Raw genomic sequence first — 27,152 nt, 5'->3', positions numbered from 1 at the left:
ATTCTCATTCCCAAAGCGATCTCGACGCAGCTCATTTCTAGGTTAATCATGGTTCCCCGAGGGAACGAGACGCTGCGTCTTGTAGCGTCTGGACCAATCAAACACACAATATATATTTTATTTTTATATTTAACAAATACTCTGTAACCCTCCTCAGGTAACAAGCCATACGAGGACCCATGAACCCTTCTACCCGGAATGCGTAACAACCCAGGGAGCCGAACAGGCCCCTTTGTTGCATGGCAAACAACGCTGATATCACCTCAGGCTTAGATCTGTTGAATATGCAAATGGTTCCATAAATGTCATTCCTTATGTCTCTTTCTGTACTGAGTCAAACTTTAACCCTTTCCTATACCAACTGTATGTGTGTGTGTGTGTGTATGTGTATGTTAGACCAGTTTATGTGTTTATGTAGTATGTTAGACAAGTTTATGTGTTTATGTAGTTAATAAAACCTTACTTGTATCACACTTGACGTGTTCATTGTTTGCTCATAACTGGAGTCACTAATCATGCAGATTTACGCTACAAGCTTTGTAGAATTGTACAGTAAGAAAGTTATTTCCCTTAACCAGGAAATTAACGTTCTTAGAATTGACAAGACAGTGACCCTGAGAGGTCAGCTAAATATCTACAGCGGATCTAAAATTTGAATAGTTAATTATAACTAGTTATGGTTAATTATTAATATTTCCTGTCATGAGCTGATTCGCTACTGTCTCTTTGCCATACTCCCGGCATCCCTGCAGGCGCAACTTCATCGAAGCTGGTTTGCACTCTGCCAGATGTGCTTTTATACTTTCTGGTGCTTACGTCACCCCGCCCGTGACGTCTCGCTACTCCATTGGGCTGTTTTGGCATGTGCTTCAGAACGCGGTCACGCAGAGGCGTTCCCAAAGCGATCTCGACGCAGCGTCTCGTTTCCTCGGGGAACCATGGTTACATACATAACCTAGAGACGTTGAGGAAGCCCACAGCACAAAGACATCATCTTGTACAATCTTCAGTTCTTTGTAACCGTCTTAATTTGCATCGGCTCATTAGCTTATGGTGACCTTGGTAAGCTGGGATTGTTGCATCTTCCTCTAACAATCACCCTGGGAAATGTGTGGTTGGCATGAGGATGGAACATATTTAACATAACACCATTTTACCTCTATCAAAGGGCAAAGCTCATCTACATGTCCGTTCCGTCAACTCAAATTAACATTAGATGTACAGATCTGGAGGGTTTAGAAAGCACAACCCTGAGGAACATACTTGCTGAAATGTGAGAATCTATTTTTGTCCTAGTGTCTTCCACCCCGTTCATTCTCTTTCTCATGCTTGTGGCCTTTCATGCGTAAGATGGCCTTTATTCAGGAGCTATAGTTTGGGGTCATAGCACAAGAAAACAACATGCTTGTTTGCCTTGAAAACAAAGAAAACACACAGAGAGGCATTCAGACATTACATACAGTAATATTTACCAATAGAGTGGAACAATGACCATCTACCCTTATCTTATTTTATATATAGTTATTATATTTTATCATTGTATGTTATATGTGTGTGCATTTCAAAATTCCTATATGTAAGAAAAGGTATAAACTGCATTATCCATAACCCAAGGACACAAATATTAAAATTGTGGGTACATAGTTTGCCTATTAAAAAATAGTTTTCAATATGATCAATATAAAAAGCTTTATTGGGATTTTTTCTTCCAGACTTTTATAATCTGTACCAGAGAGAGTTGCCTTTAATGAACAGGATTACAAAAACTGCAAGACAAAAAGAGGATTATTAAAATGTCTCCACTTTTTCACAGCGGTGTTGTACTGAAATTGTCAACACTGGCAGAATAAATTCAAAGGAACCGATCATATGGCAAGTGGTTTTAACATTTAATCTATAAACAGTACCAGTATCTATTTTCATGCTACTAGTACTTATTTTTTTAGATACTAGTATCTTTTCCATTAAGTACTAGTACTTATTCTCCACATAAACCCTAAACACGTTTTGTCACAAAAGCCAGTATTGTCCACTGTCAAGGCATCGCAAGTTCACGTTTTACAGCAGAAACTGACAAGCACCCTTGTTGTTTGTGAACACAACCTGATAAGTCTGTTTTAGCGAATCAGCGCACAGTTTTCAGGTCAGGTGACAAGGCTGCTAGTCACTTCGAAAAGACACGCTAAAGCTGAGAGGAGTTTCTTATAAAGGAGTTTCGTCAAAGCTGACTAAAAGTGATCGAGGGTGGATAATTTCGATGAAACTTGATGAACCGTGATATTTTCTTCAGGGCGTAAAAGGAAAACAAAAGTTGAAACTTTTTCACGGAACCTTGCTAAAGCAGCATGTTACAGTGGTGAGGGAAAATCTCCCTGTATTGCATGTGATCACAAAAACAAAGTTTGTCAGGAGTCTACATTGTCAGTTGAGGAAATTACAAAGATTAACTGAATAATGTCTGCTTTTGCCAAAAAAACAAAACTTTTAATATATATATATATATATATATATATATATAAAAATTAATGACCTTTAATTTTGTATGTCACCTGTATTTATAGCAAAAGCAGCCCATCAACATGCTTCATTTGGGTTATAGAAGTCATCGGCAGCGCTGCACAGGACTCGCTCGAGAAGGATTTGTCATTTCGTTTTTAGACCACAAAATCAACGTTAGGTGTGTTCGACTTGAAGCAGCGCTGCACAGACCAATCGGTGTATGACATCAAAGTCCCGCGAGAGCAGTTCGAAAGCATAAGGAGCCGTCTGCTCTCTAGAGCTCTCACGGTATTTTGTTGTCATACACTGATCGATCTGTGTGGCGCTGCTTCAAGTCGAACACATCTAATAGCTTCCCATGCTCGTGACTCTTTAGCTCCACCCACGGCACACCTCCAGGAGCTCGACTGTTTTAGGAGGGAAGCGGAACAGCTGTATCTCTCTTTTATGAATATGATAAAACTAAAGACTCTTCGGAGATATGAAGGATGTAATACTACTTTATAGGTACTCAAGATTAACATAAGATTGGCAGAAACTGTGTGTGTTATGTCCCCTTTAAATACTGTTTTGTATATTATAGTGAAATAGAGTTATTTCAAAAGTAATATTTCTTATTTTTATGTTTTTATTTAGCAATAATAATCAGGAATGACATGATTCACTCAACTCACGTTGCGATATGATTCACAATACAATTGTCTCACTTTTTTTAACAAAATTTGATTTAAGACAAATTATAAATGAAAAGGTGTCCTTTTAATATTGCTTGGACAAAATGCAGCACATTTCTTTTTGAAATTAAAATGTCAAATAACAAAACTAAACAGAAATTTTTAAACAAACCCCAAATCTAAATTAGATTGTATAATTTTAAAACAAAAACAGAATGCTCTGACTTTAGTTTTGTGAAAACTATACTGCATAAAACATCTGCACGAAACAAAAAGAGCAGATGGGTTGAATAAGAGGCAAATTCACTCTGAAGACACGCTAAAGCTGAGAGGAGTTTCTTATAAAGGAGTTTCGTCAAAGCTGACTAAAAGTGATCGAGGGTGGATAATTTCGATGAAACTTGATGAACCGTGATATTTTCTTCAGGGCGTAAAAGGAAAACAAAAGTTGAAACTTTTTCACGGAACCTTGCTAAAGCAGCATGTTACAGTGGTGAGGGAAAATCTCCCTGTATTGCATGTGATCACAAAAACAAAGTTTGTCAGGAGTCTACATTGTCAGTTGAGGAAATTACAAAGATTAACTGAATAATGTCTGCTTTTGCCAAAAAAACAAAACTTTTAATATATATATATATATATATATATATATATAAAAATTAATGACCTTTAATTTTGTATGTCACCTGTATTTATAGCAAAAGCAGCCCATCAACATGCTTCATTTGGGTTATAGAAGTCATCGGCAGCGCTGCACAGGACTCGCTCGAGAAGGATTTGTCATTTCGTTTTTAGACCACAAAATCAACGTTAGGTGTGTTCGACTTGAAGCAGCGCTGCACAGACCAATCGGTGTATGACATCAAAGTCCCGCGAGAGCAGTTCGAAAGCATAAGGAGCCGTCTGCTCTCTAGAGCTCTCACGGTATTTTGTTGTCATACACTGATCGATCTGTGTGGCGCTGCTTCAAGTCGAACACATCTAATAGCTTCCCATGCTCGTGACTCTTTAGCTCCACCCACGGCACACCTCCAGGAGCTCGACTGTTTTAGGAGGGAAGCGGAACAGCTGTATCTCTCTTTTATGAATATGATAAAACTAAAGACTCTTCGGAGATATGAAGGATGTAATACTACTTTATAGGTACTCAAGATTAACATAAGATTGGCAGAAACTGTGTGTGTTATGTCCCCTTTAAATACTGTTTTGTATATTATAGTGAAATAGAGTTATTTCAAAAGTAATATTTCTTATTTTTATGTTTTTATTTAGCAATAATAATCAGGAATGACATGATTCACTCAACTCACGTTGCGATATGATTCACAATACAATTGTCTCACTTTTTTTAACAAAATTTGATTTAAGACAAATTATAAATGAAAAGGTGTCCTTTTAATATTGCTTGGACAAAATGCAGCACATTTCTTTTTGAAATTAAAATGTCAAATAACAAAACTAAACAGAAATTTTTAAACAAACCCCAAATCTAAATTAGATTGTATAATTTTAAAACAAAAACAGAATGCTCTGACTTTAGTTTTGTGAAAACTATACTGCATAAAACATCTGCACGAAACAAAAAGAGCAGATGGGTTGAATAAGAGGCAAATTCACTCTCTGACAACCGGTGGCGCTAATGGAACAGCAGCGACACAGCATTTCCTTGGTTACCGCTTTAAACAAAATCAGAGCTGCGCTTATAAACACTACTTTAATATGCATTATACAGAGGCAAGATGAAAAAAATACCATCTAAACTTTGCTAAAGACAGTCAGTACCCCTCAGAGATATATTGATATAAACTCCCACCCCCATATGCATCGCGATTCATTTAACATCTCAACCAATTTGAATCATCACATATTTGTATCAATTATCAAAAATCTCTCATTTTGAGTTGAATTACTGAAATAAATGAACTTTTCCATGACATTCTAATTTATTGAGATGCACCTGTATGTCTAGGTTTGGTTTTGTGTAAATCAAATAACATTTGGATGTAAATAATCCTCTTTCTGACATAAATGTAGAACACTGAGCCGCTATAGTGGATAGAGCATTCAGTGGATCATCTTTTTGAGACTGTCTGGATTTTTGCTTAGGTCCAGATTTCTCTACAGTTGTTGTACGTTGTAAAAACATTGAATATCCATTCATGCCATGCAGCAGGCAAGCAGTATATAAAAAATAGAGAAAAAAAATTAAAATACTTGCAACACAACCAAATTCTATAAAACACAAATACAAATACTGTAGTTAAACCATGGTAACCTCAAATTAACCATGGTTTTGCTACACTAACCACAGTTTAACCATAGTATTTGTACAACTGTGGTTATACAAATAGTAATCAATATGCCAAAAAACATGGTTAATACACTTTTACTATAATAAAACATTGTTAATTTTCGTAAGGTTGTTGGGGTGCCCTTGAAATATTTCCATTGTGGTCTGTGCTACTTGCAACGCTTTTCTGTATTTGGTTCCGTTGTGCGGAGCACGTTTCTGTATTTGATTGTGTTGCGAGTATTTGCAGCACATTTCTGTATTTGGTCACGTTGTGCGGAGCGTGTTTCTGTATTTATTTGTGTTTTGAGCATTTACAGAGCGTTTCTGTATTTTGAGTATTTGCAGCACATGTCAAACTGATGAAGATGTTTTCTTAATTTGCTTGTGCTTTTTCTGTTTGCTCGCGTTTTCTTAAGTTGCAGCGCATTGAGCTCTTTGGCCACAGTAAATTTGTCACATACAAATGCATTAGTAAGTTTGAATAGATTGAGACTATTTATTTATTTATAAAATAACAATTTAAAACATATTAAAATAACTACATTGTATGTATATTTATTGTTGCGTTGAAAGCATTCTTCTTCTTTTTTTTTAAGTTGTAAAATCTTTCAGTCGCTATGCCCATGTGTATACTATGGTATAGTGATAGTATCAAATGGCATTTGAAAAAACATACCATGGTGTTTACAAGTTACTGTAAAGAATACCATGGGATTAGCATAATACATGTCCAAAAACAAAGTTTTTGACATATTTATTGGAGGACAAAATCATTTAATCATTGAAATTAACTCAAATTTTCAAAGTGTACATAACTGACCTATATTCAGTATTACTCTTTCACAATCCCACATGCTTTCTAAGATAACATCATCCTTTCCAAGACATTGAACATCCACTACTACTTTGTTACTCTCTGTTCAAGAGAAGCCAGCTGAAGCTGCTCAAAGCACAAGTCAGTGATCTCCATGTGAGCATCCAGTCATTGGTGTGCAGCAGAGATGCAGCGCCGTTGTAACAAGCTCATGAGGATACGATGAAGTGGGCGAGCGCAGGGGCAGCTCGTGGCTACTGTGTTTTTTTGTTTGCTCGTTGCTTGGTTACCTGTTGAACATCATGCAGTGTCATTGCCTGTGCCTCTCTCCCACTCAAAACTACAGAATACTCTTCAACAGCTTTGAAAGCAAACGAAAAAAAAAACTCATCTAAAGTCATGGCAACAGATGCACCTGCAGGAGCTGCTGCAGCTTAATGCTGTTTACAAGTCAATTAGTATTTCAGGAGATTTCAATTCCATTTGTGGTGAACAATGTGTTCTTTTACACACAGGATCAGTCTTGCATTCGGTTTTAATTTTTTTTTGTACTGGTACTATCCTCATAATTTGATTTGTCTGGTAATCACTGGCTGTGCTTCCAAAGGTCCACAGTAAATGGGGTCAGTTGAAACTGCTTGAATGCTGAGAGCTCAAAACATTAGGGAACATCGACACAAATCATGTGAAAGGACCTTAAATCAGTATTCCAGGTTTAAAACAAGTTCAGCTCAATTGACAGAACTTGACAATATGGTGATCATCACAAATTGTTTTTGCTTTAAATATGTTATATTGATAACTAACTTTATTATAAGTGGCTCATTTTGTTATGAAAATATTTGCATATTGGTAAGATAATGTAAAAAAAATTTTTTGCTTTAGTTCTTGTTCGCTAAACTGAATATCCAGTATGAGTTCTAACTCTTATCAATGGCCCCAATGTCGATTCAACATGCTAAATCCATCAAACTGCCGCCGGCTTAAACCAGATGGGAGCTGACATGTGGAAAACACAGAAAAACTATGACCGTTGGCTTGGTGTTTCCCTGCCTTTAAAAGTATGATACATGTATACTTCTTTTTCACAAGGGTCACATTTCTGCTTTTAAATCCTCCAGAAATTGGCCCCATTTACATCTACTGTAAACACTCAATGCTTGCTTTGAGTGTTAATATTTTTTTGTGCCACAAATGCTCTCTATTGAGCTTAACTGGTATTGAACCCCAGATATTTCTCTAATGGTTTCGTTCATATCACTCTGTAGTGCAAAAGCAGTGCTTACAATAGGAAGCCTTCTGATGAGAAGTGTAACAGCCAGTAATTCTGAGGGTAGGAAAGCTGTCATCCTAAATGTAAGCAAATCCCGCTGGCTTTGGGGCGGGCATCATGGGTTCATTACACATTAAGACATAACATGCTCACAGCTCATATCCCTCTGACAGAAAAGTGAAGTAATAGTCTGAGGCAGTCCTTTAATCCTGGGTGGAGGCGTTTACAGCTGTTCAGCATGGATAATGCATTCTCTCAGAATGGCACATTAAATAACGCTGATCGAAGCTCTGGGCTGACTAGGGTGGGGTGTGAAGGGGGGATTTTACTGAGAGTTAATATGTTATAAGATTAACATGCAATTTTTTTTATGAAGCCTACTAAAGCATAAATGATGATCCACTCTTCTGCTGGCATGGCAAGTGCACTTGGTTGCTGTAGAGTCAGATTAGATCAGACTATGGAGAATCCTTTAGCTGTAGAAAAAGTCTCTGATAATCAATCATACTGGTTAATTTACTGACTGACTGGCTGAACTACCAATTAACATTAGTATGTTTATTAATTCAGTTTTTCTCAGTCGATTTGGTGCATTTCTCAGATCAGAAATGAAATTCTCAAAACTACTTGTTCAACCTCCACGACATCTAGTCAATTGTGCACATCATAAAAGCAGTTTCTCATTCTTTTGAACAAGTTGCGATTGCTTTGGTACATTCATGTAATTGATTATGTATTTGTCTGTGGTTCCCTGCATTATCAGTTGCTAATGTCATGTTGCTCAAAATGTACTATATAGTTCTCTGTGCAACAGTCTTACCCCCAAAACATCTAGGCATTAGTTCATCGTATAAGTCATTAAATGCAAAATGGTTGATCTAGTTGTCATAAACTTTCAAGCATATTTTCTACACATTTCTATTAGACTTTGTGTAAATTTGCCATGAATTGTACAGGGGGATCTTGACTTTCACTAATGAAGAGAATGTAGATCAGCTAATGATAAACCAGTTCTCTGAAATAGCGCGAAGGTGCATCTCATGAACCTTCAATTGGAAAGCATATATAGACAGAGGACAACACAAGAGTTACAAATTCTGACAATGGATATTTCCTCCCTGTTGGTCTGGCAAATCAACAGTAGCTCTGTGGCTGATGAAATTTCAACCACGCCTTTTGCTTTTGGTCAGGCTGAAGCCAGCCTCATCCACATAAGAAGTTGTGAGATGGTTCACTTGACTCCAAATCCACATTGCATTGCAAGGGAAGATATTCATTGTGATGTAGATGAGAATTTGTGGGACGACAGACTGGCATGTCAGGAGGTGTAGACCGACTGCACTGCAATTCCTCATACAGTGCTACATGCAAAAGCAAAGTTCTGCCTAAGGGGTGTGTTCTTCTCCTGTGGTTGCCTTTCCAATTTCGTATTTTCGCCTTTGTGCCCATATTTCTTTTCTATATCACAATGACGTTGTAACGTTTTTTTTTTGTCAGACAGTGGTGTATAAAGTACCTGAAAGCCATACTCAACGAAAAGTACAGATATCTTACCAGAAAACGACTTTGGCAGAAGTTAACGTTGAATACTGAAATTTGAAATGGTTTAAAACATGAAAAAATAGTCGAAATGTGAAATTAAAACCGCCAGTAGGTGGCAGCAAGTGACTGTTAATGAGTGAGTCATTGAGATCTAACCGATTCATTCAAACGACTGATTCATTCAGGAACAAAGTATTTGAAATTTTCGGTGCGTTCCTAATTGGGATATATTGCCCTCCGAAGGGCACTTCAGAGTGAAAACAATCATGGCCGCCATATTGAAGGGTCGTTCCAAACCGAAGTCCTCAAAACTGGCCACTTCAAAGGGCCCTTCGGAATGAAAGATTTCGAAGGGTACAACTGATGGACACTTCGGGCTCCCATGATGCTTTGCACAGATTCTTTGCATGATGACGGCCCCTCCATGTGAGCACGTGATGATGACGCAGAAGGGCACTTCAAGAAACAGTTGTTTGGTCCCCTACACCCTTCGAAGCTCTCATTAAGGGTAAACCCTTTAAAGGGATTAGGGCATAGGGATGAACCCTTACAAATGGAACGCAGGGTGTGTTAATGAGTGAATCACTGAATCATTTATTCAACCGATTCGTTCAAAAAGCTGATTCATTCAATAAGTAAACACCATCCATTGCTCAGAGACGCAGAACAGTGCTGTGATCTTTGTTTGGAACTATTTTCGTTGGCAAAATTTAGCAAAAACAAGCAATATTATGTCTAAAATGTAAGTCCACTTATTGCTAACTTTACTGAACTTGTATAGAATTATTAAATGTGTGATCATGCTGATATCTGCAGAAAATCGGTACTCTTTGTGTGATATAGATTGTTAATTATATTAAATTATATAAATATAAAAAGCATACAGAACCATTTTTTCCGTCTACAAATTCCGTCTACAAATTGAGTTTTAATAGACTAATAAATCAACATGCGTGCACTGTGTGCTTTGTTGATATACCCTACTTGATAATGCCAGATCGCACATTACAAGTTACAACACTTACCATATTATCGCAGACGATGCTGTATCGCACACCCCAGACTTGACTTGAGTGGAAACTGAAATCATCCGCGGTTGTGTGCGCACTTGTTTGCACATGAGCAAAGGTGTTTTTTAGGAGTCTAAATTGCAAATGCCAGACCACTGATTCGTCAATCCTGCTTTCCTCCAGTCCGTGTTCTTCTGACTTCTGAGTATTTTGTAGTAAGTAACGAATATGCTTCGGGGAAATGTATCGGACTATTTCAGAGAACTGGTTTATCATTAGCTGATCTACGTTCTCTTCATTAGTGAAAGTCAAGATTCCCCTGTACAATTCATGGCAAATTTACACAAAGTATAATAGAAATGTGTAGAAAATATGCTTGAAAGTTTGACAACTAGATCAACCATTTTGCATTTAATGACTTATACGATGAACTAATGCCTAGACGTTTTGGGGGTAAGACTGTTGCACAGAGAACTATATAGTACATTTTGAGCAACATGGCATTAGCAACTGATAATGCAGGGAACCACAGACAAATACATAATCAATTACATGAATGTACCAAAGCAATCGCAACTTGTTCAAAAGAATGAGAAACTGCTTTTATGATGTGCACAATTGACTAGATGTCGTGGAGGTTGAACAAGTAGTTTTGAGAATTTCATTTCTGATCTGAGAAATGCACCAAACCGACTTTTGAGTAAGTTACAGGCTTTTGCAGGTAATCCTTTGTGTGGTGCTGTTCGTACCAATTGTTTTGAGAAATGCACATACTTCTTTGCAAATATTACGGATGATTTGAGAAATGCACCAAAGCAACTGAGAAAAACTGTAACATTAAGCTGAATTAATAAATGCAGTAAATGTTTTTTTTTAGTTCATGACACTTAAAGCATGCAATAGTGTTAACAAATTGAGCCTCAATAAAAAAGTGATGCACGCAGACAGATGACAGACAGACAGATAGACAGATAGACAGATAGATAGATAGATAGATTTATATAGGCAGAATGATAGATTTATATAACGATAGATAGATAGATAGATAGATAGATAGATAGATAGATAGATAGATAGATAGATAGAATGATAGATTTATATAGGCAAAATGATAGATTTATATAACGATAGATAGATTTATATAACGATAGATAGATAGATAGATAGATAGATAGATAGATAGATAGATAGATAGATAGATTTATATAACATAGATAGATAGATAGATAGATAGATAGATAGATAGATAGATAGATAGATAGATAGATAGATAGATAGATAGATGTCAACCAATCAGAATCCAGGATTCATACAGTGTGGTGTTAGTGTACAGTAATTGTGTTTTTTGTGTTGTTTACGGGAGGTCAAGCTCTTTCTCCAAACACATGCTGAGATTTCTTGAAGTTAATTAATATGACCTACTTCTCAGCACTAGACAGAGAACAGTCCAGACAGGAGCAGCGTGACTCAGTCCGCTAGGAGGTTCACACTCGTACAAACCTACACTGATGGGTGTTGGCATGCAGGAATGCTGGAACACAACAGCAGACTCATCAGGCTAAATGAAGAATGGCAAGAAGAGAGAATGCAGCCTGTGGACTTCCTTCCATGTGTGTGTGTGTGTGTGTGTGTGTGTGTGTGTGTGTCCAATAAACCATGTAGTTCTGTAGGCCTCTCATTGGTGAAGATCTCCCTCTCTCGCTGTGAGAGAGGAAAAATGAGGCTCGTAATATTCACTGCTGACTCCAAATGAAATGTGGTTTATTGATGTGTGAATTAATCCAGTCACGATATGTGTGCATACTGGGCAGACGCAGACAGGAAATCAGTACCGTGCCGAGTGAAAAAGGTAATTTCAAACCCTGTATATATTGTTGTTGTATGTGTGAACTGCATTTTTTATGTATTTATTATACAATCACATGTCACCGTTAAATATCTACTGACAAACAACAGTCATTAAATCCTATATTCATCCCTGCTCTTGCATTATATTATAAATTTCATTAGATTTTGCAGAATCAGGCCTAAAACTAACCCTCATATAGTTGTATTCATTTGCAATTAAAATATCATTATCATATTTAGCAGTCTGATCCCTCACAGTAGGTGTGCTGCTTTAATCTCTCTCGTGAACAGCCACACTCCCTCTCACTCTGCCTTAACAGTCTCAAACCTAACCCTTTCATACTTAAAACCCCTCATGTAGTGTGCAAAATAGCTTGCGATCTCATGACGAGACGTTACGGAGCTCTGAATGAGGCCAAATTTGATGGAGCATGGCACAGTAAGAGACGCAGGTGTCGCCACACAAAGACTAAGACATGAACTACGGCTGGTGTGAATGAGTCTTTACAACAGCCCATATGGCAAACCAAGCACATCGTCTTCCACTCAATAGTGCTCACTCCACTCACAGCGCGTGTCTGTGTTGTTTCCACGACCCTGCAATCTGTCATTGCAATTACACACAAATGAAGCCATTACAAGAGCACAAACCAAGATAGATGGAGTGTGTGTAGGGGTATTCTGCAGGCAATCATTCATGCGCTCATTGTGGAATGACACAATCAATAAGTAGATCCAATTAATTGGCATTAAATCACATCGAAAATCATGGGATAGTCATGTGGCGTCACGCTGTACATCCTGTGCTTGCCTGAGGGCGTCGTTTAGATCTTTTTCCTGTTCTGGACACTAATTCTATGCATCCACGCTCACGAGGCATCCATATGTCGTCAAAAGGCTTTTCAGCTCTGGTACAAAAGGTCTCTGTGGTATCTCTTGATTAGATTAATTCAAAGCCTCATGATGGTGATCCAGTGGCATCTCCGTGTCTCCTATATGAAATCCCTACAGAAGCTATTTAGAAAAGGAATGTGTCATTTTTGCTAACGTTCCTTGACTGATGCTTGAGTCCACTAGAACAGCAATATTATAATTATTTACACAAACAGATTGGAAGGTCTAATAGTAAAATCTGTTGGCTTTAGCAATCTTTGTTGCATTATAGTTTTCATATAAACTATATATATGAATAGTTTATATGAAAACTATCCCCCCCCCCCAAGTTTGCATGTCTGTAACTTAAGTATTAAGGATATCTGTAACAACGTTCGTAGGTCGGAAGAAGGAGGCGGGAACCGGTGAACATTTAAACAAAACTTTAACAAAATAAACAAACACAAAATGAAAGTAAAGCGGCAGCCCCTCTCAGACGACTGCCGCACACAAAACACAAAATAAAATCCAGGCCTGCTCCTCTCTCATCTTTCACTGTCGTCACTCCTCCTTTTATCCTTCCGGAGCTCCTCCGTGGGACTCGAGACCGGTGAGTGGTGCAGGTGTCGCTAATTATCAATTACTCCACCGGCCTCGCTCCGTTCCCACGGCTCTCGGCCCCGCCTCCACTCGGCACCTTTTTTCCTTCCGGGCCCCCCCCGTGGGACTCGAGACCGGTGAGTGGTGCAGGTGTCGCTAATTATCAATTACTCCACCGGCCTCGCTCCGTTCCCACGGCTCTCGGCCCCGCCTCCACTCGGCACAATATCTTAATATCATATTTAGATTTTAATTCTTAAACTTTTCTTTTGGGATCTTTGTTTTTAAGGCCCTGTATGATGCAGTGATTTTGGAATCTCAGTATGGCTCCAGCAATAAATTGTTAAATTGTATACATTTTCAGTGATCAAAACCCAAATGTGGGTCACTTTGCATTAAGCTGAACGTTTTTCTTTTAAAGATGCATGTTTGAAGAACAAATCATGTTGAACTTGAACTGTATCTTGTATAAAAGTTGTAGTGTTCTCTAGGCCTCTAGAAAACTGTATTTCTTAACTCAAAACTCTGTAGTCCTCTTAAAGCCTCAGTATTTGTTGAGGAAATAAGTCAGTTCAGTCTCAGGTCAGTGCATCAAAGACTGAAGCTCCTCTCAAGAGAAATACCAGTCTGAAGGAGAACTGGACTTCTAACACGAGCTGAACTGTCTTTCTGCGCAGCGATATCTTAGAGGAAATACTCTCAGACGGCACTTTGGGCGCAAAATCAGTCTGGCAGTCTGAGAACAGAATATAACATGTCTCTAATATATCACAGTGTCACGCACAGACTCTTCTATTACTCTTAGTCATAATCACATTACAACATCTACACAAACACACAAGCATAAGCACAGAGCATAATTAAATTAGCTGTAATGAGCCATTATATAATAATAACTTGCATTGCTATGAGAAAATGAATGTATAACGATTACAAAATGGGAACATTAATCATGTCATAGACATGCTAAATGATTACTGTATTATGTGGTATGTAGATGCCCATATTATAGACTGAGACTGTGAGTCCACATTTCAAAACAGAGGAAAGTTAGATTCAAGTCTAGTCAGAAGTGTATTGGAGTGTGTGTGTGTGCTGTGAGCAGGCCTTTGGTCAAAGAGTGTGTGTGATGGTAAATGAAGAGAAGACATGCGTGAACTGGAGCGCAACTCTTTGATGAAAGACCAGAGACCAGAGCTGCTTCCCTCAGGACGACCACAGCCATTCATTAATCCAGACAGAGCAAATAAATAAATAAAACACACACACACAGTGTTTTATTTGTGCTTTCTCCTAAACGGAATATGAGCACACTTACTTTTATCCACAATCAAGTTACTGATGCACATTCACTCCAGCCCACAGGATTGCAAAATATGAAAAATTGAGACAAAGGATAAGAGTGATATGCAGACACCTGGAATTCTGGTAAATAAGGGATGGACAGAGGCCTCAGCTTCCCACAAACACTAAACCAACAATGTCATTAGTTAATACTGGATACGTGGTTGATTCTTACAGTATGCAGGACTAGAAGTGCCACTTCTATAACAATTATCAAGTTAAAAGTAAAAAATAAACATTTAAATAAACACTAAATGGTCATATTAAAAATTAAAACACATATCACTTTTAAATTGCATTTAAACATAAATTATTTTAAATTGTTTATTTATTGTTAAATTTGTAAAGTGAATTATTTAAAATTTTTATTTCATATAAAATTAAAACATTTTAAAGATCCTATTAAATTAAAATAGGAGTTGTGTGTCTTAAGTCCTTGTCTATTAGCTTTAGGCCATCTACTGTATGCTGGTGCACTGCTAAACTGACAAAATATCTTTTAGCAGACAATTTAGTCTTTCTCTTACTGATAAATCAAATTGCAATAATTTTCCCCACTTAATTCACTGTTTTGCATTAGCAGTTCTTTAGGTAGCATTAACAACGCTGTTCTTCATGCTCACCCCAACGGTCAGCACGATCGTCTTTGCGTTTTATGTAAATTACAGCGATATTACTACAGCGCTCTTCACAATTAATTCATTCTCTTACCTTTCCGACACAAATGCAGCAATTTGTCATCACAACTCAGGATTTTCTCCATCATCAAATCTTTCCACCTTGTGTGTGCTGTAGTTCTGTTTACGTTCATTTTTGTCTTTGTCGCACTTTCTGTCTTCTGGCTTTTCCGCTTCTTCGGCAGTACATGTAGTTTTTCTTCTGTTGTCTCCGCTGGTAAAGCTCTTTGCCATTGAAACACCTCGAAAAAAAAAAAAGGAAACTATTGAGTACAGTCTTCATATTATATGAGTTACACCATTCAGATGGCTCTTCACACAAACACTGTTTTGAATTGCTTTAAATTAGCACTTTTGAATGCACATTTAATGAGGCAAAACAGATAATTATAACCATTAGACAACTTAACCCTTCAGAACTTTCACCAATATGGTAAACGCTATAGCACATCACAGGGCTTTTTACGGCATTCTCCAGACCCAGTTTTAGGAAAATGTGGGCTAGTTATGTCCTGTCAGGACATCTTTTTACCTGTGAATACGCTGATTCAGATCAAGCTGTGCAGAGCAGAGATCTGAAAATCACTGCTGGACTGATCTGACAACCCCCTGCTGTCCTGTCCAGACCAGTATGCTTTTGGGAAAGCTCATTGTGAACTGTGTGTGTGTTCAGAATGTTGCCTCATGGTTGTGACTCATGACAAATTTGCAGTGGTGGAAAGAGTACTTAAGTACAAGTACTGTTACATTGCTGAAATAATACTCAATTACAAGTAAAAGTACTGGTGTCAAAACAGTACTTAAGTAAAAGTACTAGTTACTAGTTACTTTTTAGCCGGCGATATTTAATGAACTACCAAAAACTATTCATATCAATGTGGATAATAGCTACTTTGAACAAAACCCACTTTTATCTTATTGACAAAGTATGTGAATTAGTGGTCATGAGACAGGAATTTCTAACTTCATAACTTGAAAAATATCAGTATCAAAGTACTCGTGAACCGGAAGTTGCAACTGACTTCAGTGTTGTGATGTATTTGCAAGTGAAACGGAATATTGAATAAAGGGTTACACGTTCACTTTATATGATGAACTGGTGTTCAGGCTTTTATAGGCTTATATTTGCAAACATAAATATCGAAATATCAATTACCATTACAAAAATCTAAATCTTAAACATTTGGTCATTCTGTGTATTTGTGTCTTTAAAATAGGGTAACTGTTGCAAAAGCTTACAGCACAAGGAAGCTTGATTTCAAATTTGATTTCAAACTGAATTGAATTTACAAAAAAAAAAAGACAAGTACACAGTCAGTAATAAAATTATAAAACAAATTACCTCACGTCAGCTTGAGGTATTCAAAATATGACAACACTGAACTTTTATAAGCAGTTATTTAAGAGCCATATACAGTATGTTAGGCCTATTTATTTCGATAAATGGAACATCAAATGATTTTGACCTGTAATGTCTCTACAATGTAGTGATGCAGTTAGGCAGACTAGGATATTTATATGTACAAATATCCCATTCAGAAACATTTCTAGCATAAACTTACATTGTAAAGAAATTAAAGTTCCATCTTTGATTGTTGAAAGACTTTCTGGTGCATTCCACTTACAGTCAATACAATTTCCAATAGGATTTTCCTCGGTCAGGCGTGGATCTATTCTGACCTATTCTGACATATAGATCTATTCTGATCTATTCTAACTTTTGACAAAGTTTAATCCAGGAGCAAAGAGAAATGATTTCTACTTAAAAGCATGGAGAGATCGCGATTGCACACAGTATGAGTGCGCACAAGCAATATCGGAGTGAGGACAGGCAGTTAATTTGTATAAGTTAGGCCTATTTGAGAGCTCGCATCCAGTTTTCTGCGATTACATAACTGTGTTCTCATGTTACAATAAAGCACTCGCCACATTTGTGCGGGAATGATTAAAATTATGCGGAATACCTGCAATCCCACGAGGACATTCAGACTCTGTAATCGACAGGAGGTGGATGCGTGTCAAACTCGCTGTCGGAGAGCAAAGAGAGACGCAGCTTGTATCGGTGTATATTTGGTAGATACTGTGGAAAATTAGTAATGGAACCGTGTCAGATATTTCAGTATCGGTATCAAAATATAGATATCTATGATAACACTACCATGTAGTTTGTTCCTCCAAACTTTGAGTCCATAAATTACGCTGAGCTCCCTCGCTGTTCGATCAGCTCTTCAAAACCTGCTGCAGCGGCGGCTTTTCCCGGTTCAGATATCAGAGCTTTTATTGGTCCCTTCACGATCAGATATCTTTACTAAAGTGCCGTCAAAGGTTTGAATATCAATTCAGATTGTGGGAGTACTCAGTAACGAACTATGATTTAAAAGTAACAAAGTAGATTATTTTGCTTAATTTGTACTTAAGTACAAGTAAAAGTACAGCTTTAAAAATACACTCAAAAAGTACAAGTACCCGAAAAACTACTTAATTACAGTAACGTGAGTAGTTGTAATTCGTTACCGCCACCACTGCAAATTTATAAAATGAAAAACGACTGATTTAATTCTAAACCTTTGTTTTTATATCACTTGAAGATGTCTCAGAGAATACTTGGGCTTTGGCACTTTTTAATTATCTACAGGGTTGTATGTTATATGCTTAACATATAGGTTTTTAAGTCTTTTGAAATGCTAGTTTACATCCCTAAAATGAAATGTCTTGCACGGGTGTCTTAAATTTTCTGAATATTGTAACAGGTTTTGTTAAGAAAATCTTTAGCAAAGTTTGTCTTAACACCTCTTTCTTTTCGTCCTCCAATCACAGCGGAGATGGAGCATGCTCAGAGAGTACCGGAGGCAGAGCCTGTCCAGCCGCAGGTAAAACTAAAGGACAGGCAAAAGTTTTTTGAGGAGGCTTTTCAGCAGGACATGGAGCACTACCTGTCTACAGGATACCTACAGATCGCGGAGAGAAGAGGTGAGCTATACCTATGCCCTCGGCTCAAACCAGGACCAGATCAAAATGTGCCAGACACTAATACAAACAGAATCTATTTAACAAAAAGCTAATGTAAATATGCTGTATCCCTGTGAATATTTTAACTAACCTTTATATATATATATATGAGAAATGTCTACTGAGATGGTCTGGTACAAAACCACTCAGCAGTCGTTATTACAAATAAGAGTGACGGGTCCACAGCACCCAAGATATTGGATTGGGGAGGCAATTCCCAGCTCTGAAGCAGATAAACTGAGAGTTGCTTTCATCTCCCACCTGGTCAATTTGTATAAAATGACTCATGGTGTATGGGAATGTACAAAAGAGCAGCTGAAGAGAGTTGTTGTGGAACAGCAAGTCCAATGGGTAATGCTGACCCAATAGTAGATAAACTACACTGAAGCAGCAAATAGTGAGGCAGAGCTAAGATCAGCCAGAGTGCAGGGCTAGAAAAACCCTTCAGTTCTGCTTATGCTCACAACTAACCAGTAAAACTCTTTTCATGTAATCTTAATGTTTTGCTGTGTCAGAATTAAAACTGATAAAAACACAAATACTTTGCAAGTTTTGGAGCTCTGATTTCAATTCCTTCTCCGAGTGCAAGTGGCAGATCTCATCAGTAAATAGGTATGTTTGACTTGAAGCAGCGAAGGTGGGGCTAAGACCAGCCAGTGTTTCATTAAGAGGACGAGGTTAGGATCAGCCATCAGGTCATTGCTGTTATGTACAGCAAGGTGGGAATATACCAATCCTCTATGAATCTTTAGGAAAAATCAAGAACAGGATAGTTTTGGAGTATGGACTGAAATTGTGTTGTGTCATATCTCTCAAAGCGCACACACACACAGACACTGAGTGTATGAGTGTGTGGTTGTGTTTGTGTCTCAATACTGTAAAGGGGAGCTAACATGTCTCTCTCTTTGCTGTCCACCTCCCTGTGCCGCTGCGCTCTTACACAACCTTGAGGTACGCAGTTCACCGCTCTGCTTACTGATGTCACGCTCACACACGCACATGTGACGGGCATGCCTCACGCCGCAATCTGTGTTTGTGAAGCATGCACTAATGACAACAAAGAGTCAACATAACTGCAAGGTGACGAATCCAGGACATAGCTCTGTACATCAAATGAGATCTGACACAAGCAAATTTGCTCTTCTATTTGGCAACAGTTGACCCAAGAACTCACATGAAGGATTTCTTTGTCCACAGAGATGCGAACTCCATGCGTTAAACGATCATCCTGGACTCAAATCCTTGATACATCTTAGTGATTGAAGTATGAGGTTGCAGGAAGTGATGTCGTTGCTCTTCCTTTGGTTCACAGAGACAATAGGAAGCATGTCATCAATGGAGGTGAACGTGGACATGCTGGAGCAAATGGACCTAATGGACATGTCTGACCATGAGGCGTTGGACGTCTTTCTCAACTCTGGTGGCGAGGACAACAGTGTGGCTTCACCGTTACTGGGTATACATACATATAGTGACATTTCCCAACCATCAATCAATATTTTTACTCACTCTATAGGTGCTTCTGCTCTGTCGTGTGCCATTTTTAAGCGGGGCCCGACTGATTTCCATACATCTAATCCACTCTTAGCTAGTGATGAAAATGGCTTCCTGGTATGGCATCCCTCCTTATGTTTAAATAACTCTTTAGCTCCACTAATGCTGAGATGCTATTAAATTAGAGCCAACATTTAGCTCCACCGTCAGCAGAATACGCTGAGATGATGTCTGTGCTGTTTGATTGCATCCAGAGAAGAACAAACAGGTTATAATCAGTAATTACATTGAACTGCACCGAAAGCCACGTTCTCTGGATTATACAGGCAACATCAGGACACTGGACTTCCTGTTCCAAAATCAAGTGCACTGCCTCACTGTCTAGTCTACATAAGCAGTTACCTATGAATGCAGCCTAACTGAATTTAAAATGGAATCAATCATATGCAATACATTCCACTAGAAGTTAATACAAGCATGATTTTTATTCTGTATTTTGATGCATTCAAGTGTAACAGAAAAAGACTAAATGTAGGTTTGGGACATGGTTGGACTTCGGATGTCGATTGGATGTTGAGATGTGGGAGTGTCACTCAAAAGTGACTATTTAAGTGCAGGAACGGAAAGAACTTGCACCCTGTTTGTGTGCAGCGCACACGAAGCGCAAGCTCGTGCCTTGTCCAAATACCCACACTTGTGGTCTTGGCCACTTGAGAGCGCGTGTGCGAGACAGGAAGTTAGTGCGCAAGACTGTTCCAGGTCTTTAGCTCGTGCCTTGTCCAAATACCCACACTTGTGGTCTTGGCCACTTGAGAGCGTGTGTGCGCGACAGGAAGTTAGTGCGCAAGACTGTTCCAGGTCTTTAAAACGGCAAAGCGCAGTGCCCTTAATGCACACTAAATCCACACTATCTTGAATACCGCTTTGGAGTGCTATTCGACTCTTAGTGTATCCCATCACGCATCATGTTATGGAAATAAATCGTGAGACTTTTTGCCGAGATCTCACGAGAGGTCACGGAAACCTTTCCAATGCAAGTTAAATATTAATATAATAATAAGATATTACATATAATTTGGTAGAAAGCAGTGTTTTTACGTTTTATTGGTGCAATGATGAGTAGTGGTGATATTTATTTTGTACAACATTTGCAACTGCTTTTTATCACTTAATTAGAAGCACCACAAATTAAAATTATGTTATGTTATAGGGACTACTGAACAGACATTTAGAAGTTGATTTTAAAATGCAAAGTATTTAAAATTAAAATAAAGCTATGTAAACACTTGCATTTTTACAACACTTTAAGTGTGTCCCATCAGGTAATGAAAAGTTCGACACACACACGTGGTCTTCATCCTCACTTGAACACTTGGGCCAAACCATAGACTGTATAAAAACATGGACGTAGTGTCCGTGACGTCACCCGTAGATTTCCGAAGAGCGTTTTTGAAGCTCAAAAGTGGGTGGAGCCAGCCGTTGCCATCTTGGAAGCGCGTCACTCCCGGATAATCGAAAATTGGCAAAGAAGCGGGAGCAGGTTGCTGAAGCCACGCCCACCTAGCTCGACAGTGGTGACAGCAGCGGCAAGCCACCTATCACTCAAGTGGCCACGCACTTAATTATGCAGAACTTTAAGGCTTAATATAATTTAAACGGATGAGTTATAAAAAAAATTCACCCCCCTCACAGTTGTCATGAAGGGCAAAATTAGCTATATAGATCAAAATAATTTTTTGAACCAGGCTGTAAACATGTTTTTTTCTGCTGTAAAGTTGGGCATTTTAACATGGGGAGTCTATGGGACTGACTCCCTTTTGCAGCCAGCTTCTAGCGGCCAGTTGATGAATTACAGTTTAAGTAACTTCCGTGTTGGCTTCACGAGAGAGAGTGGGAGGTTGCCGCTTGGGCCAAATACAGGAAATACATCATATAATTGTTCAAGTGGTCAAGTGCAAAGACCACAAGTGTGGGTATTTGGAAAAGGCATCGAGCACAGAGAACAGAGGTCGCGGTACGGGTTCCCGGGTTGTGTCTGTTCCCGAACCGTTCCGTGTATTTCCACTGTAGAAAAGGTTGTTCCGGGCCGAAACTGACTTCTTTCATATTTGTCGACCAATATGCAGAAAACTACGTCAGTATATCATCATAAACACAGCCGTTTTTGTCTTACTGAAAATATTGAAAATATTTAATAACTTTAATTGATTAATCTATTTTATGAAAAGAAAACTATGCAGTGTTTTTAAACTTTTAATTACAGTTTCTGTACCTGAAATTTTGTTCAGTTGTATTTATTTATGATATTGCTAATTGATTTGTTTGTTCCTATCTTATTACTGACTGTTTACTTGTCTTTAACACTTTAATATTTGAAATGTGTATTAATCTAGTTGTTTTTGCTGTGGGATTTTTTTTTAAAAGCATAGGCAAAATTCCTCTTACAGTGTTCTGTAGGCTGCTGATTTTTGCTCGTGTTATTCAGCTGCAACAGAATGCTTTGTAAAAAGACAGTTTCAGGTAGGCGTGGTTGACTCTTAACTTTTATAAAGAATATCTCTTTGGATTTGAGACTTTAGTCTTTGCAACTTTACAGATCTTCTTTATGCACCAAGGGCTTGTAACACTCCAAAGAGAAAGGAAAAATTGAAATCGCATCATATGATCCCTTTAAAATGTATCTCCTCCTAGACTTTTAAAGCTACAACCACCAAACTCGGGTCAGACCTTCAGACTGGTCTGACTCGGGTTGCTATATCTTTTCTAACTGATCCGGCTTACGGTTTTCGTAAACCAGACTATCAAAGCTACCTAAAATCCCATAGACTTTCATTGAGGGGGTGAAAACTTTTATACAATAAGACGTATTGTGTATTTAAGCTGTCTATTGCTATAGCAAAGCTTAACAACTCCCTACCATAGACTGTATAAAAACATGGACGTAGTGTCCGTGACGTCACCCGTAGATTTCCGAAGAGAAGCTCAAAAGCTCAAAAGTGGGTGGAGCCAGCCGTTGCCATCTTGGAAGCGCGTCACTCCCGGATAATCGAAAATTGGCAGGAGCAGGTTAGCAGGTTGCTGAAGCCACGCCCACCTAGCTCGACAGTGGTGACAGCAGCGGCAAGCCACCTATCACTCAAGTGGCCACGCACTTAATTATGCAGAACTTTAAGGCTTAATATAATTTAAACGGATGAGTTATAAAAAAAATTCACCCCCTCACAAGTTGTCATGAAGGGCAAAATTAGCTATATAGATCAAAATAATTTTTTGAACCAGGCTGTAAACATGTTTTTTTCTGCTGTAAAGTTGGGCATTTTAACATGGGGAGTCTATGGGACTGACTCCCTTTTGCAGCCAGCTTCTAGCGGCCAGTTGATGAATTACAGTTTAAGTAACTTCCGTGTTGGCTTCACGAGAGAGAGTGGGAGGTTGCCGCTTGGGCCAAATACAGGAAATACATCATATAATTGTTCAAGTGGTCAAGTGCAAAGACCACAAGTGTGGGTATTTGGAAAAGGCATCGAGCACAGAGAACAGAGGTCGCGGTACGGGTTCCCGGGTTGTGTCTGTTCCCGAACCGTTCCGTGTATTTCCACTGTAGAAAAGGTTGTTCCGGGCCGAAACTGACTTCTTTCATATTTGTCGACCAATATGCAGAAAACTACGTCAGTATATCATCATAAACACAGCCGTTTTTGTCTTACTGAAAATATTGAAAATATTTAATAACTTTAATTGATTAATCTATATTGTATTTATGAAAAGAAAACTGTGCAGTGTTTTTAAACTTTTAATTACAGTTTCTGTACCTGAAATTTTGTTCAGTTGTATTTATTTATGATATTGCTAATTGATTTGTTTGTTCCTATCTTATTACTGACTGTTTACTTGTCTTTAACACTTTAATATTTGAAATGTGTATTAATCTAGTTGTTTTTGCTGTGGGATTTTTTTTTAAAAGCATAGGCAAAATTCCTCTTACAGTGTTCTGTAGGCTGCTGATTTTTGCTCGTGTTATTCAGCTGCAACAGAATGCTTTGTAAAAAGACAGAATGAATGTTTGACATCTAAATGTTTGACTTCATTTTTTTTATATTGGATTTTTTATCTTATTGGAATCAAAACTAGAAATCGATAAGAATCGGAATCGATTAAATTCAAACGATACCCAACCCTACTCACCAGTGGATCATCTGCAGTGAATGGGTGCCGCCAGAATGAGAGTCCAAACAGCTAATAAAAACATCTCAGTAGTCCACAAGTAATCCACACCACTCCAGGTCATCAATTCATTTTTGGGATCTGAGTAAGGGGTGTTTCATTGTTACACTATTGCCCACAAAATTTCACGAAGGATGTGGTCACATTAGCTTAATTTAGATGAAAATTTGGGGACAAAAATGATCAGTGATGCATGAAGCACAACTCACACAGAAGTGACTTTCAAACTAAGCAGCTTTCTGTTGGTCAGCACAGTGATTTTGCATCTGTGTGGAGATTCTTTATGTGAAACTCCACATTGTGTGGATTCCTATTGAAATGACTGGAATTAGCCCACAACATTTTTCAGAGCAACGCAACTCTAGGCAGCTTACTAGGTTTTGGAACAGAACACCAGTAACCTGAACATTGCTTGACCAATGCCTGACTTTTCAAGAGAAATTTGCATTCCTGACTACTTCTCTTCTTCCTGTCTGAATGATTCTCTCTCAGGTCCGGACGTGGAGTCGTTCACCTCTGAGATCGCTCTTCAGGTGCCCACACAGGCCGACCTGAGACACAAGCTGGCGTCGCTGTCCTCCACCTGCACGGACTCAGCCAGCCAGGACACGGAGGCGGGGGAAGAGGAGGACGACGATGATGATGCAGATGATGAGAGGGGACCAGCAGCCATCCGCGGCTCTCCACTCGTCCAGCCAGATCAGGAAGAGGTCGAGGCAGATGCCACGTTACCCGAAAGAGAACAAAACCAGCCAATGAAGAACTGTGAGAGCAGCAGCTCATCCTGAAAACACAGAGGATGATCGACAGACTGTAAGAAGAAGTGATGTAGTTAGTGGTGTGCTATATGCACTTGCGTCCAAAGGAAGAGTGTACACTGGTGTTTTATGAAACCCTTTTGGTTTTTGTAAAGAAATTCTTTGTCGTGTGCTGTGCAGTGTAAAGCCCAATCCTGTGTCTGCCCTTCAAATCAATAAATATATTTGATTCTTTTGGACGTTCACTGCCGATAGCTGGTCTGCTGTTTGCCTGTCTGTGCCACTGTTGTCAGTTACAGTGGTATAAAATACATCATTTTCTAATTCTATTCCCTTCACTCTACAAACTAGTTTGATCAGTTTCATATCTTGTAAATCCAGATCTAGGGTATTCCCAGATGGTTTTTAGATCACAAATGTTCAAAAATGTATTCAAAAGTGATGTTTATGTCATGAGGTACGTGTCTGTCTCATGTATAGAATCAATAATGCTTCAGAGGCCTCAGACTCACCAGAGTATGACTTTGATAATTATGATGAAAACACCATATTTTAGGCTCTGAGCCAAGCTTCAGTACTTCACATTGCCAGCATGTTTCTACACCAGGGAAAACAATGTGGAGATGCAGGAGTAAAATTAATTTAAAATCAGTGGGAGTAGATATTTAACTGGTAAAATATGAATAAAAATATATTATTCTGTGTACTTTTCACAAAGTTGTCTAATTGGTCTTGCACAAGAATTTGACACCACGGGTCCGTAGAGAGTCTGTATTCTGTATTATTATTATTATTATTTCTAAATGTAAATTTAACTGTGTTTAACCTGTAATTCATTAATAACATTAATAAAATTAATGATAGCTTCTATTACCCTCATTTGTAAGTCGCTTTGGATAAAAGCGTCTTCTAAATGTTTAAATGTAAATGTATAAATAATACAGTAAATTTTATGAAGTTTTACCAAGGCCATCTGAGAGTGTGTCAGAAAAGATTCCCTTGTTCAACACATTCCCCTTTAAACCTAAATAAAGTTCAGTAACAAAGAGCACAGACTGAGAGTGAATTGTCCATGAGTTTTTATTAAACCTTAAGTACAAATAGAAAAAAAGTAAATAAAAACTAAATAAAACAGGCAATATAACCAACATGAAATACGCAGTGCTAATAAATTAACTTGCCTGACCATGAGCAAATTTCTCATATTTTAGAAAAAGGAACAAAAACAACAAAAAATTCGGAATAAAATGCATTGTAAGGCCATAAAAACTTGACAACCGCGTTTTTTTTTAATTTTTTTTTTTATTATTTTGTTTTGTTTGTTGAAAACACCCGATTTGGTTTTCATTAAATACTCCTAAAACAGTTCAGTCTTCTGTTCAGGGCAACCCCCAACAAACTGGATTATAGTTTTTTTTTTTTTTTTACTTGACAGTCACCACTGGCAAGCTCAGTGCAACATGAGTAGCTACTATGCTGAATTTTCAGTAATGAAAATGTAAAAACCTTTTTTTGTGAAAGTATTTTTTCCCTTTTCTTTAAAAAATTAAACCTAAAAAACAAAACTAGGGGGGTCTTTTGGACGTTCACTGCCGATAGCTGGTCTGCTGTTTGCCTGTCTGTGCCACTGTTGTCAGTTACAGTGGTATAAAATACATCATTTTCTAATTCTATTCCCTTCACTCTACAAACTAGTTTGATCAGTTTCATATCTTGTAAATCCAGATCTAGGGTATTCCCAGATGGTTTTTAGATCACAAATGTTCAAAAATGTATTCAAAAGTGATGTTTATGTCATGAGGTACGTGTCTGTCTCATGTATAGAATCAATAATGCTTCAGAGGCCTCAGACTCACCAGAGTATGACTTTGATAATTATGATGAAAACACCATATTTTAGGCTCTGAGCCAAGCTTCAGTACTTCACATTGCCAGCATGTTTCTACACCAGGGAAAACAATGTGGAGATGCAGGAGTAAAATTAATTTAAAATCAGTGGGAGTAGATATTTAACTGGTAAAATATGAATAAAAATATATTATTCTGTGTACTTTTCACAAAGTTGTCTAATTGGTCTTGCACAAGAATTTGACACCACGGGTCCGTAGAGAGTCTGTATTCTGTATTATTATTATTATTATTTCTAAATGTAAATTTAACTGTGTTTAACCTGTAATTCATTAATAACATTAATAAAATTAATGATAGCTTCTATTACCC

General features: G+C 38.0%; 1 protein-coding gene across 2 annotated transcripts in view; it reads left to right on the top strand.

The window, feature by feature from the left end:
* LOC107568291 (dysbindin-like) overlaps positions 1 to 25,209 on the top strand; it is a 42,906-nt gene extending 17,697 nt beyond the window's left edge. Inside the window, exons 2-4 of one of the 2 annotated variants that reach the window (XM_016254224.1) lie at positions 18,265 to 18,417; positions 19,778 to 19,912; positions 24,667 to 25,209. In XM_016254224.1, coding sequence (XP_016109710.1) covers positions 18,265 to 18,417; positions 19,778 to 19,912; positions 24,667 to 24,962 — 584 coding nt within the window. In that variant the 3' untranslated portion in view covers positions 24,963 to 25,209. Of the gene's footprint in view, positions 1 to 18,264; positions 18,418 to 19,768; positions 19,913 to 24,666 lie in introns of both variants that reach the window. The other variant, XM_016254223.1, reaches the window with a different exon arrangement.
* Positions 25,210 to 27,152: the final 1,943 nt, after the last annotated feature.

Source organism: Sinocyclocheilus grahami, unplaced genomic scaffold (assembly GCF_001515645.1).
Source record: "Sinocyclocheilus grahami isolate Dianchi unplaced genomic scaffold, SAMN03320097.WGS_v1.1 scaffold1231.1, whole genome shotgun sequence".
Classification (NCBI taxonomy): Eukaryota; Metazoa; Chordata; class Actinopteri; order Cypriniformes; family Cyprinidae; genus Sinocyclocheilus; species Sinocyclocheilus grahami.
The sequence above is the reverse complement of the archived record's forward strand: the minus strand, read 5'-3'. Positions and strand labels throughout refer to the sequence as shown.